At 56.0% G+C, this 13,189-nt stretch overlaps 1 protein-coding gene across 4 annotated transcripts in view; it reads left to right on the top strand.

Annotated features, from left to right (window-relative positions):
• Nucleotides 1–12,959, top strand: part of MLXIP (MLX interacting protein) — a 66,535-nt gene extending 53,576 nt beyond the window's left edge. The window contains exons 10-18 of one of the 4 annotated variants that reach the window (XR_009208983.1): nucleotides 558–679; nucleotides 823–1,000; nucleotides 2,805–2,926; nucleotides 3,523–3,627; nucleotides 3,756–3,883; nucleotides 4,148–4,271; nucleotides 6,283–6,412; nucleotides 7,323–7,774; nucleotides 8,164–12,959. Coding sequence is in view for 2 of the 4 variants with exons in the window: in XM_058425334.1 (XP_058281317.1) it covers nucleotides 558–679; nucleotides 823–1,000; nucleotides 2,805–2,926; nucleotides 3,523–3,627; nucleotides 3,756–3,883; nucleotides 4,148–4,271; nucleotides 6,283–6,412; nucleotides 7,323–7,444 (1,031 nt within the window). In the remaining 2 variants the exon portion in view is untranslated. Of the gene's footprint in view, nucleotides 1–557; nucleotides 680–822; nucleotides 1,001–2,804; nucleotides 2,927–3,522; nucleotides 3,628–3,755; nucleotides 3,884–4,147; nucleotides 4,272–6,282; nucleotides 6,413–7,322 lie in introns of those variants that run through there. The other 3 variants (XM_032168459.2, XM_058425334.1, XR_009208984.1) reach the window with 3 other exon arrangements.
• Nucleotides 12,960–13,189: the final 230 nt, after the last annotated feature.

Here is a 13,189-nt window from a genome sequence, read left to right as displayed (position 1 = left end):
GTCTGTATTCTCTATCTTTTTTTTGAGACGGAGTTTCACTGTTGTTGCCCAGGCTGGAGTGAGATGACGTGATCTTGGCTCACTGCAACCTCTGCCTCCCGGGTTCAAGTGATTCTCCTGCCTCATCCTCCTGAGTAGCTGAGATTACAGGCATGCGCCACCACACCTGGCTAATTTTGTATTTTCAGTAGAGATGGGGTTTCACCATGTTGGCCAGGCTGGTCTCGAACTCCTGACCTCAGGTGATCCACCTGCGTTGGCCTCCTAAGGTGCTGGGATTACAGGTGTGAGCCATTGCACCCAGCCTCTCTATCTTTTTTTAAAGTTAGTCACAACCTACAGTGTGAAAACACGTGGTCCTGGCCATCTCATTCCTGGGACTATAACATGTCTCCTTCAGAAAGTCACACAAATGGTTTTAGGTGCCTTGGTGGCTTTGTCTTTCTGTTCCCTGGGGTTGGGAACAAGCTGTCTCACTGGCAGAGAGGCGGCCTCTGCAGGGTGGGCCACACCCTGTGGCCCAGGGCTGCACCTGAACATCCTCCTTATCCTGGCAGCTGCCTTTTCAGGCCAACCACAAGCGGTGATCATGACGTCAGGGCCTCTGAAGAGAGAAGGGATGTTGGCCTCCACCGTGTCCCAGTCCAACGTGGTCATTGCGCCTGCTGCCATCGCCAGGGTGAGGAGGGCCCTGGGCAGTCCTGCAGTGTCCTTCTCACCCCGGAGCACCCTGATCTTGGGCGGCCCTCACCTGAGACGACTGGTGTGCCGCCCTGCTGTATATCAGCGGTTGGGGGTGACCTCTCTCGCATGTCACTGCAGGCTCCTGGGGTCCCGGAGTTCCACAGCAGCATCCTGGTGACAGATCTCGGCCATGGCACGAGCAGCCCGCCTGCCCCCGTCTCCCGGCTCTTCCCAAGCACAGCGCAAGACCCCCTGGGGAAGGGCGAGCAGGTCCCGCTGCATGGGGGCAGCCCCCAGGTCACTGTCACAGGGCCCAGTGAGTGTTCACTCAGCAGGATGGTTGGGACATCACAACGGAAGTAACTGGGCCTGCTGCAGATCATGGGGGGTGCTTGCTGGGTCCCCAGGACGGAGCCTGGGCTTAGGATACACAGTGAGGTCTTGTAGGTCTGCTGATAACACAGTCTGGGAACACGCTCTGTGGGTGGCAGGATGAACTGTGGTGGCACTGGCAGGGCAAAAAGTAGTGGGCATGTGGCAGTGTAGGTGACCCGTGTGCTCGGGGAGTCCCTGCTGACTGCCCATGAAGGCCTGGTACTGAGCTGCTGTTCTCCCCCAGAGAAGGGATTGAGGAGCCCTGGGGTTCCTGTTTCTGGGAACATCAGCCTGGGGTTGCTATGGCCACAGAAGCCGTCCAGCCTTATCTGGGCACCAACGTGGCCTTCCCCAGCAAGTCTCAGCACTACAGGTCTGTGGTCCATGTCTACTCTTGGGCCATCCAGGGGTGAGATAGTCACAGCCGGACTGATTTTGCGCAGGGACATCTGAGGAGCCAACAGGCCAGGTCAGGGATGAATGGTTTGCCCGAGGCTGTGCTGCTGCTAGAGGGTGTAGGCAGATGGGGCCCCTTCCCTCCAATGCCTGCCGTGCCAGGAAGGGAAATGGAAATGGCCTCTTTTCTTAAATAAAAGCATGGTGTAGGCCGGGCGCCGTGGCTCATGCCTGTACGCCCAGCACTTTGGGAGGCTAAGGCAGGTGGATCACTTGAGGTCAGGAGTTCGAGACCAGCCCAGCCAACATGGTGAAACCTCGTCCCTATCAAAAAATACAAAAAAAAAAAAAAAAAAGCCGGGCTTAGTGGCATGCACCTGTAGTCCCAGCTACTCAGGAGACAGAGATGGGAGAATCACTTGAACCCAGGAGGTGGAGGTTGAAGTGAGCTGAGATCGAGTCACTGCACTGCAGCCTGGGTGACAGAGCAAGACTCCATCTCAAACAAACAAACAAAAGCATGGTGTAGTTGCGCCTGGAACTCTGTGAGCAAACAGTTGTCTCCCTCTTCCCTCAGGAAGACACGAATGAGGGAGGGTCTCTGACTTAGCGGACTCAGCCAGCAGGGGCCTTTTCCAAGGACAGGCTTTGGAGAGTAAGGACTCTTCAGTCTGGAAAGACAGAAACAAAAAAGCTGGGAGTCAGGCCCCTCAAATAATCGAGGGAGAGGTTAGGGCCAACCATCGCCTTGGTCTCCGGAGTCTCAGAACACAGAACTTAGAGCCTGCTGCACAGCCTCATGGGGAGTTTGGGGAAAATAATCCAGCAGAGAGGAAAGGAGGCGGAGGCATTTGCTACAGTAAAGCGGAATGGGCGGAGAAGGCCGAGTCCACCTGGGACTGAGCGCGGTCACTCACTCCTCTAATCCCAGCACTTTGGGAGGCTGAGGCAGGTGGATCGCTTGAGCCCAGGAGATTGAGACCAGCCTAGACAATATAGTGAGACCTTGGCTCTATAAAAAATGTTTTTTAATTAAAAAATATAATAATAATAAAGAGCCCACCTGCGAAATATCTCCTAAAGCGACACCAGTGACTGGAACACGTCACACAGGGTTGCTCCATCGTGTTCTGTGTGGGTTAAGGGTGTTTTTGTTGTTGTTATTAAATTTAAAATATTCAGGGAGTGAATAAGAAAAATCTAAGGAAGCATATGTGTGCAGTTTAAAGAACCAAGTGCAATACGTGGCTAGCAGCGAGCACCTCATAACCCTGCAGAGACCCCGGGCTGCCTCCTGGTGGCGTTGAGGGGCCAGGGCTCCGCCCCTCAGAGGAGTCTGTTCTTACCAGGTCGGGACTGCCCAAACTCAGGGCAGGCCTCTCCGTGTGCATCGGAGCAGAGCCCCAGTCCTCAGTCTCCCCAGAACAACTGCTCAGGGAAATCTGACCCCAAAAATGTGGCTGCACTAAAGGTACCGCATGTCTCCTCTTGGTTCCCTTGGGAGGAGGGGAGAGGAGTGCAGGACATCAAGAATCTGTGTCTGTCTGGAATGGAGACGTCAGACCCAGCCAGAGCTGCCCAGGCAGGGGTGGATCAGAAATGGGCTTCTGCTTGCCCCATCCCACGAACCAGCCCTGTGGGGATGGTGGGCCCGCTGGAGGCTTTTGGGTGGGCCCCAAGCCTGGGAGCCAACGCTGAGTCCACGTAGTGTGCAGGTACCGCTCAGGCTGCCCGCATCAGTTGCAGGAGGGGTGTGGCCACCAGCAGAGCTGTGCTGGGGGGAGGAGGCAGGGCTGGGTGGGGAAGGCGGAGCTGGCAGCACCTGGGATGCACCGGTTCAGCCCCGCGGTTCCCAGCCCTGGCTGTGCACCATTCTGCAGAGCGGCTTTTCTATGGTTCCCAGTCTTGTCCCCCTGGCTCCTCATTGGAGCCTTCAGCTTCTCGTCGTGCCCTCCTCCCACGTAGCTCTCTAGCCCTGGCCCTTGGGCACCCAGGATCAGCGTAGGGGGTGAGGAGGGGTGGACATGCCTGCAATGTGCCTGTCTCAGTGACCAGCGGGTTCTCCAGCAGAACCGGCAGATGAAGCACATCTCAGCTGAGCAGAAAAGGCGCTTCAACATCAAGATGTGCTTTGACATGCTCAACAGCCTCATCTCCAACAATTCCAAGCTGGTGAGTTGCTAAGAGTGTGGGCCGTGGCAGGGCAGGGGAGCTGGCAGGACGTACTCCGTGCGTGGTCATTGCTGGTGGCAGGGCTGCTGGCTGTGGGTGCCGCCTCCAGCCACCTGCCCCTTCTGCAGACCAGTCACGCCATCACACTGCAGAAGACCGTGGAGTACATCACCAAGCTGCAGCAGGAGAGGGGCCAGATGCAGGAGGAGGCCCGGCGGCTGCGGGAGGAGATCGAGGAGCTCAATGCCACCATCATGTGAGCTTCTGGGCCTTGGGGCTCCAACCAGGCACCCTGTCCCGACGCAGGGCCTGCTTCAGAGGTGGTGGGACCCTGTGGCCTCATCACTGGTTGATGCCTCTTTGCTGCAGTAGTTCTGCTCTTTGTCACCCTCCTTCCACAGACCTCTCTTCTCTGTGCCTGGCTGTGGCCCGGCACTGGGCCAGCCCTGCCCATCTTTTGTCCCAGAGTCCTTATTGGCCACTGGCTGCTCCACAGCTCCCACGGCTCCTGTCATTTCAGCTCCTGCCAGCAGCTGCTCCCTGCCACGGGAGTCCCTGTTACCCGGCGCCAGTTTGATCACATGAAAGACATGTTTGACGAATACGTGAAAAGCCGGACCTTGCAGAATTGGAAGTTCTGGATTGTATCTTTGGGTTTTCTTTTTGCTCTTCCCAGCCCTCAGCCAATGCACTGAAGCCACAGACCGTGGCACTGTAGTTACTTTAGAAAGACTCTTTAAATGCCTGTCACCAAGCTCCTCACGACAGGCAGTGCTAGTGTCTATCTCGGGAGAGAGTGGTCCGGCCTGGCCTGCTGTGTGGGCTGGAGCTGCTGATGGGGCTTCAGGGTGCTTTGCAGGAAGGGCTAGGGAGGTAGAACGGTGGGCTTCGCTCTCTAGGTCCTTAAGAAATCAGGACAATGCTAGAGTCACTTGCAGAAGGTGCAGGGGAAGGAGGCGTGGCTCCAGACAGCCTGGCAGCCAGCTCGGTCCTCAAAGCCAGAGGGAGGGTGAGTGCCACCCCTGCTGTTGACAGGCGGAAACCAGGACTCCCTCACTGAGTGGTAGAGCCCAATTTGAAGCCTATTGGAGCATGTCCACCTCTGGGGGCTCTCGTGCCAAGGCCATCTTGCACTCGGCCTTCCAGGTGGCAGCACGGCTCTCACAGGGAGTGGTTCCTGCCTGGTCACTCCCCACCCTGCCACCGCTCTGCCTCTGAGTAAACGGTCGGCACATGTGTTGGGTTGACCGTGGCATTGGGGCAAGGGTCTGACAGTCAGAGGTGACAGTCATGTGGGAGGAGAGAATCCTGGCTGCAGCTATCGGGCAGGGCAGGGCACAGCACCTGTGTGTGCTGGAAGGGGCAGGGTGTTTTTGTTTGTTTCTTTTTTCCCCCTGAGACAGGGTCTCATTCTGTCACCCAGGCTGGAGTACAGTGATGCAATCACAGTTCACTGCAGCCTCCACCTTCCCAGACTCAAATGATCCTCCTGCCTCAGCCTCCTGAGTAGCTGGAACTACAGGCTCATGCCACCACGCCCGGCTAATTTTTGTATTTTTAATGGAGATGGGGTTTCACCATTTTGGCCAGGCTGGCCTCAAACTCCTGACTTCAGGTGATCCCCCTGCCTTGGCCTCCCAAAGTGCTGGGATTACAGGCATGAGCCACCGTGCCCGGCCATAAGAGGCAGTTTTTAATTGAAGAGATGACAGGCACCAGCTCTGATTCCCCTGTGTTGCTGTTTTACTGCCTGCCCTGGTCCTGATCCCTGTCATTAATAGAGCTGGGTGGCGTCTGGAATGAATTGGAGCTTCTTTAATGAAATGGCACACTCCCCATCATCAGGCCAAGGTGGGGGAACTGTGAGTGCCGTCCTGATCAAAGTCTGAGAGGAAACATGCCTCAGGCCTTCACTAAGATGGTCTAGGAGACTGGCGTGCACTTTTGCATTTAACACAGAAGGCAAATGCCACTTTCAGGCAGATGGCTCCTGCCTTTATTTATTTATATTTTTGAGAACAGAGTCTTGCTCTGTCACCCAGGCTGGAGTGCAGTGGTGTAATCTCGGCTCACTGCAGCCTCCGCCTCCCAGGTTCAAGCGATTCTCCTGCCTCAGCCTCCTGAGTAGCTGGGACTACAAGCACGTGCCACCATGCCCAGCTAATTTTTGCATTTTTAGTAGAGACGGGTTTCACCATGTTGGCCAGGCTGACATCAAACTCCTGACCTCAAGTGATTCACCCACCTCAGCCTCCCAAAGTGCTGGGATTACAGACGTGAGCCACTGCGCCCGGCTGGCTTCTGCCTTTCCACCTGCTCTGTGCCTTTGATGTTCCTGCCACTATATGTAAGAACCATTTTGATCGCTGTTTGTGCTAGGACCCGTTCCAGACTAGAGACCTTCTGTGTCCCTGCCCCCTGCCTGCTCGGTGCTCAAGCGGCCCTGTTGTCCAGGTACAGTTAGAGCAGAGTGTTTTCATGAAGTGGAAGACACACCTTGCCTAGAGATCTCTCCCCCTTTTCCCCAGTGATCCATTCTCCGTGGGCAGGTACTTTCCAGCCCCAGGGGAAAGGAGTAGGCCAGCCCAGCCACCTTCGGGTCTGCAGTTCCCAGCCCCTCTCCATGCCTGCCTTTTCTTTAACCACATACTGCAGTTCAGCATCATCATCAAGCCGCTGTTTGAGTCGTTCAAGGGCATGGTGTCCACCAGCAGCCTGGAGGAGCTGCATCGGACGGCGCTGTCCTGGCTGGACCAGCACTGCTCCCTGCCCATCCTCAGGCCGAGTGAGTGGGGCAGTGCCAGGGTGGGGGGCTTCATGCTAGTCCTGGAGGGAGGACGGCCCCAGGCTGAGGACAGTATTTGCCAGACTCCACTGGAGGCAGCCAGGTGGGGCCGGGGCAGGGGCACAGTGCTGTCCAGGAGGTCCTCAGTCAGGAGCGCCCAGTGGGGGCAGGAGACTCCTGCCCTTGTGCGTCTCCCAGCTTGTTCAAACCCAGCTTGCATGGATCGAGTGCCCACTATTTGCCAGGCCCTTATCAGGTGCCTTCAGGTGTATTTTCTTGTTTAATTCTTATAATAACAAGCAAAGGGCCGGGCGCGGTGGCTCACGCTTGTAATCCCAGCACTTTGGGAGGCCGAGGCGGGCGGATCACGAGGTCAGGAGATCGAGACCACGGTGAAACCCCGTCTCTACTAAAAATACAAAAAATTAGCCGGGCGTGGTGGCAGGCGCCTGTGGTCCCAGCTACTCGGAGAGGCTGAGGCAGGAGAATAGCGTGAACCTGGAAGGCGGAGCTTGCAGTGAGCCGAGATTGTGCCACTGCACTCCAGCCTGGGCGACAGAGCAAGACTCCGTCTCAAAAAAAAAAAAAAATAAATAACAAGCAAAGATGATCCCATATGTTAAGGTTATAGAAGCTTAATATCAGAACAGCTGGCAGCCCCGTGGCACCAGGAACAGCATAGGATGCTCCACCTACGGCAGCTCCTGCTGGATTTGGGGAGGCCTCTGGAGGCAGAGGGGTGAGTGCCCAGGTCTCAGTGTAGGCCCCCGGCACTCCTCCCTGCAGTCCAGCACGGCTGCTGCTCGCCCCATGCCTGAGCATTCCCACATGGGTTGTAGGTACGAAGCCAAGTGTGCGGTGTGTGGTGAGTCTGTGTCACTGCCTGTGTCTGACCCTTTCTGTCTTGCAGTGGTATTGAACACGCTGCGGCAGCTGAGCACCTCCACCTCCATCCTCACAGACCCCACACAGCTGCCAGAGCAGGCGTCCAAGGCTGTCACCAGGATCGGCAAGAGATTGGGAGAGTCCTAGCTGCTTAGCTGGCATGTGGCCGCATGAGATGCCAGGAGACCCTTCCCTGCCCATGGAGAGTAGGCTGCGCCCCCCAGCCCTTCCTGACGCTCAGCCTCGGGGCCTCTCTCCAACTCTGCCGGCCCACCGTGGCGTCGGGAGGCCATGCTCAGGTCTGAAGCAGGTTCCGGGCCTGCTGACAGCAATAGCCTGCCTTCGGGAACTGCTGTGAACTCTCTCACTCAGTGACCTCAGTCACCAACCTCCTCTGCCCTCGGGGCAGCCCACACAAAAGGGAAGTGCTGGCCATGCTGGTCCTACCCTACTGGTGGCCTGCCGGGCCCGGCACTGGTGAGCGGAATCGATGGGATGAGGGTGACAGGGCCTGCTCCTGTCCTGAGGCCCAGCCTTGTCCCTCCTGCCACGTCCTGTCCACATGCATGCCTCTGCCTGATGCCCTGCTCCACTCTCTGGTCTGCCTGTGTGGCAGTTGGAAGGTGTCTTTCTTTCTCCCCTCAATTCTGACTGTGCCCGGCCCTTGTGGATGGACTTGGGCTTCTATTCAGGCTTATGCATGGCAGGCTGCCAGGGGGAAGTGCCTTCTTCAGAGGCCCTCCAGGACACATGTGTGCAGAAACGGTGGATGTGGGACACACAGGACCAGAATGGAAGCGTGTGATGCACGATGGCTGCTCTGGCTGAGAGGCCCTGCTGGGCATGTTTCATCTGTCCCCTTTTAGCTCCACCTGACGTTGCAGGATCCACGGGACTCAGCCCAGGGCCTTCTTGGATGTCACCTCACCGCCGTGGCCCTTCTGCCATTCTTCTCCACTTGGCTCCAGCTGCAACTGTTGACAGATGGGAGCTTAGAACCCTGAAGTTCTAGTTTCTGAAAGATCAGACTCCATGTCCTGCTGTCAGCCTTGTCATCTTGTCTGATGTCTCTCAGCTGGGAGCCCCAAACCAGGACAGTTCTCGGACCAAAGATGCCCCCACACTCAAAAGTCTGTCCCGTCTTGTGTTTGAAGAAGGAAACAATGTTGGCGGGCAGCACTCTATGGTGGTCAGCCTTCAGAGCTGTTTCTAGGCATCTCAGATCAGACAGCAAAGAATCTACCCAGATCTGGGCTGGGTGGAGGCATGGCTGGGCTGGGGGCCATTCTGAGCCTGCAGCAAGAGGTTGGCCCAGCCTCAGTCCTTGCCCTTCTCTGGCTGCCTCTGCAGGGAGCTGCAGGGGCAAGCACTCTCTCTAGCACTCAGGAAGCCCGGCTGAGGGTACCTCCTCGTGGAAAGAACGCGCTTTAAAGCTCTGCTGAGGAGTTCGGAGCCCAGGCTTTCAGGCGACCTCTGCCCTCCCTGCCTCTCCTCGCCCTCCCTCTCTGCCTGCAGGGGCTGGGAAGGGCTTTGAGGGAGCCTGGGAGCCATGTGAAGAGGGGCACCCCTGGGCTGTCCCCAAATTTTAGATCCAGTTAGAGGTTCTCCCTGGCTCCTGCAGGCCTGCGGGGATCTCTCCCCACTTCAGGCCTCCGGCCAGCTGCCTGCCCCCTTGTCTGTGCTTCAACCCTGCACAAAAGCAGCTTGGTGACACCACTCAGCCACCCAGAGCGCGTGTTGACAGGCTTTCCAGATCACCTTCCTGTGGGGTGAACGTAAGATGAGACTGGGCTGGTCCTTGGAATTTCCCCTAGGAAATGGTAATAGACTCCATTCTTGACCCAGGGATAAGCATGAAGGCATTGTCCCAAAGGCAGAGGCCACCGTGGTAGGAATTCCACCAAGGCCAGAAGGGAAAAAGGAAGAACCCACCGTGTCCGGCTGTGCGGGCCCTGGGGAGGGTCATGAGTGCAGCCCCTCTCTACTTCCGTGCCTTTGTAAAACGTGTAGATAACCGCAGTGGTTGGCTGAGCCAAGAACTCTCCTAAATCAGTGGCTTTCTCCCCACCCCTTGCTGGGGAGTCATTTTTTTAAAACTCCGTGGGATATAAAATTGGCCTCCTGCTGCTTCAGCCTACCTCTCCCTCTGCTGACTTAATGTCGTGATTCTGTTTCTTCAGATATTTAAGGCTGTTAGGTTGTGTGAGCCTTAAAGAGTATGTGTGTGTGTGTGTGTGTGTGTGTGTGTGTGTGTGTGTGTGTGTCCCAGCGACTGTCCACTGTCCAGGAGGTGCATGTCTTTGTATTGGAGATATTTCTGTAACTCATTCTCTTGGTGCTCACGATTGCCATGGCCATAGGGTCACAGTGCCGTATCTGCTGCAGACATGATTGTTTCTTGTTCTAGAGGTTTTCTTGTTTTCGAATCTTGCCTGATGAATCCAGCCAGACCAAGAGGCCTAGATTTGACCTCTGTCCTGGGCTCCTGGGCCAGGTGCAGGGACATCTGAGGCCACTCTGCTGGCCACCTCCAGTGGGTGCTGACCACACGATGGGCTTTGTTTACACTCATTTTCACCCTGATTCTTGCCCCCACTTTCATAAAAGAAACTTCAAAATGCTGACGCTTTGGAGAATAAGAAGATCAATCTTGGCCGGGTGCGGTGGCTCCTGCCTGTGATCCCAGCACTTTGGGAGGCTGAGGCTGGAGGATCACTTGAGCTCAGGAGTTGGAGACCAACGCTGGCAACTTAACAAGACCCTGTCTCTACAAAAAAAAAAAAATTTAGCCGGGTGTGGCAGTGAGTGCCTGTGGTCCCAGTTACTTGGGCCTGAGGCTGGAGGATTGTTTGGGCCTAGAAGTTGCAGTGAACTACGATCATGCCACACTGTACTCCAGCCTGGACGACAGAGTGAAACCTTGCCTCTAAATAAAAGAAAATAGAGGCCGAGTGTGGTGGCTCATGCCTGTAATCCCAGCACTTTGGGAGGCCAAGGCGGGTGGATCACCTGAGGTCAGGAGTTCACGACCGGCCTGACCAACATGGTGAAACCCTGTCTCTACTAAAAATACAAAACATTAGCTGCATGTGGTGGTACATGCCTGTAATCCTAGCTACTCGGGAGGCTGAATCAGGAGAATCAGTTGAATCTGGGAGGCGGAGGTTGCAGTGAGCCAAGATTGTACCACTGTACTCCAGCCTGGGTGACAGAGCAAAACCCTATCTCAAAAAAAAGAAAAGAAAAAAACAGAAAATCCAAAAAGAAAAACCAGAAGGCCTGCTGGCTTATAAATCCCTGAGCGGGTTTCTGAGAAATCGCCCTGTGCTGTCAGTCCCTGCACTGCACTGCTGCCTTCTGTAGTAGGTGGGAGACCCCAGAGCAGGGCAGGCGCCACTGAGGGCCTTTCTTGGAGTCGGCCAGCAGGCCACGCAGCATCCGGGCAGGCTGGCTAGCCGCTGCCTTAGGACATCTCTACTTTGGAGGATTTTACCACAGGAAGCAATAGCAGCACTGGCCGTTGGTGCTGATGACAGCATTGGGTCTGGTTGAGGGGATGGGGCTGGAAAGTGGCAGACCCCCCAGCGCTGCACATGGTCCCGGAGCCGTCAGCCAGGGGAGTGGGGTCAGTGGTCAGCCAGCCCTCCCGTTTCTTGCCCATGGGCCCTGACCACACTCCCTTTTCTAGAAGTCAATCCTAAGGTTTCTCTGCTCTGGCTAAGAGGATGTAAATTTGGATTCTTAGAGGACATGGCACCCCCAGTCCCTGCCCAGATAAAGGAGCACAGTGGCATGCAGCACCTCTGTCTGTTGCTGGGGTGGGGGGGCTCACGCACCCACCTCATCTCCGTGCACAGCCGTGACTGGCCCCGCCGGCAGCTGGGGTGCAGGTAAGGGTCTCAGAGAGGGGAGCTGCAGCTGAGAACTGGCGAGGCCCCTTCCTCCAAGGCCCTAGCTGGCCCCTGGGCAAACCTGAGGTGGCAGGTTCAGGTTTTCAAGATGGCGAGATCTCGCTGTCTGCTGGACAGGATGTTATGCTCTCAGAACTCGTGGGAGTGGAGCTGGGCCTGTCCCGGGCCAATGGACCCTTGTGGGGGGGGGGATTTGGGGTGCTGTGGGCCTGGTTCTGCACTGGCAGATGGACCTTGCTTTGGTCCAGCTCTTTCCTTACCCTGGCTCCGACATGGGAAGGCTTGGAGGGCCCCTCTCATCACCCCCATTCGCCCTCAGCTGTCCCTTTCCCTTGTCGCCTGGCCCCTGCCTCGCCCACCTGAGGCCTCCTAGCAGGCAGCCTGGGTGTGAGTTGAACCTCTCTCTTTTCCCTCTGGTGGGAAAGTGGCCTTTCCCTCGACACCTGCTCCCCAGCCCCAGAGGAACCCACCTGTTTTGAAGCTCAGCTTGGCCCAGCGTTTCCTTGGGGAAGGGAAATGAGGGCTGGACAGCACTGATCCGGGCAGGCAGCGTGTGCAGCAGTGGCCAGCCAGGGTGCCAAAGATGCACGGGGATGTGGCATGTGGCTCCGCGCCCTTGACATCTCTGCTTTGGAGGATTTTACCTTGTCTGCACACCTGTCGGGGGAGAGGGGACAGCAAGGTGGGAGGTTGAAGAGCTTTGAGGCTCAGCAGCATGTTTGTGGCATTCAGTGGACACCGTGGCCTTGGGCGGCTGGACGGGTTTTTGTGATGTGAGGGACACACATGGGGCACGTGGTAAGCTTGGCAAGGGCTCCAGGAATGCTGACAAAGTGTTTTAGGACCCCCACCCCCATGCCTGTACCAGGGCTGGCCTCCAGAGTGGGTGAGGACAGAGTAGCTGTAGGCTTTTCATTCTGAGGTCTTGGCCCCTCTGGCCACCTCATGGGACTCTGCTTGTCAGAGCTTGCAAAAATCAACCTTTGAGAAAGAAAAGGGAACTCTTCACGTTGAATGTTGACTTTGTGTGTATGTGTGTGTGTGTGAGTGTGCACGCGTGCATGCACTTGCACAAGCTTGCGTGTGCGTGTTTACTTCATGGAATTTTGTTTTGTGAAATTCCCCTCCAATCGTGTCAGAATTTACCTCCATGCCCCAGTCACACTGTTGGTTCTGCGCGCTGAACCTGGGTGTAGCTCATTTGAAGGACTCTCTTCTGCGTTTCCTAACAGTTATTTGGTGGTCTCAAGAGTTGAGGTTGTGGAGGGTTGGGAGAAACTGAAGTTCTATACATTTCCATAGAGTTTACATCCTGCAGTTAAAAGGCAGGAAGGGCTCAGCCCAGGCCCCACAGCTCCAGGCCATCCCCCACGGGCCGCCCACAGTGCCCCCGTTTCTCTAGCTGAATCTTTTTCGAACAGCCCGGGAAGGGAAAACGGATTCGCTTGCTGATTTTGTTCACAGTGGAAGCACCATGTTCTGTTCCTTTTTCAGGTTCAGTTTGTTGTGTAAATGGCGGTTTTTTCTGGTGTGAGCTTTGGTGATTGTGGCAGGGCTCCTTTGAGGAGACGGTTCCACCTCGTGGTCTGAAGAACAAACCGGAGAAGAGTCTGGTTTGGCCAGAGGCCCCCTCCAGCCCATGTCACCCTGAGTACACCCCTCTGATGCTCTGCTGTCAAGAAGCACGTTTCCACCAGCTGTATTCAACACTACAATGCATTTTTTAAACTATTTGCATCCAAGACAATAAAGAAACCTTATTTTTTTTGAAAAGCCTGTGATATGTGGCCTTAAATACTATCCTGTTGCGCAGTGGAAGAGATGGGAAAATGAAGAGATCTGAGCATAGCGATGCCCTTGGCCAGCTCACTCCTTCTAACCTTGGGAGGTGTGATCAGCCTGGGATGGAGGCATTGGGTGGGGAAGAGGCCCAGGGTGGGAGGGCGATTCTGGAGGTGTGTCCAGAAAGTCGGTGCTCCTC

Source organism: Hylobates moloch, unplaced genomic scaffold, assembly GCF_009828535.3.
Source record: "Hylobates moloch isolate HMO894 unplaced genomic scaffold, HMol_V3 SCAFFOLD_12, whole genome shotgun sequence".
NCBI lineage: Eukaryota > Metazoa > Chordata > Mammalia > Primates > Hylobatidae > Hylobates > Hylobates moloch.
The sequence above is the reverse complement of the archived record's forward strand: the minus strand, read 5'-3'. Positions and strand labels throughout refer to the sequence as shown.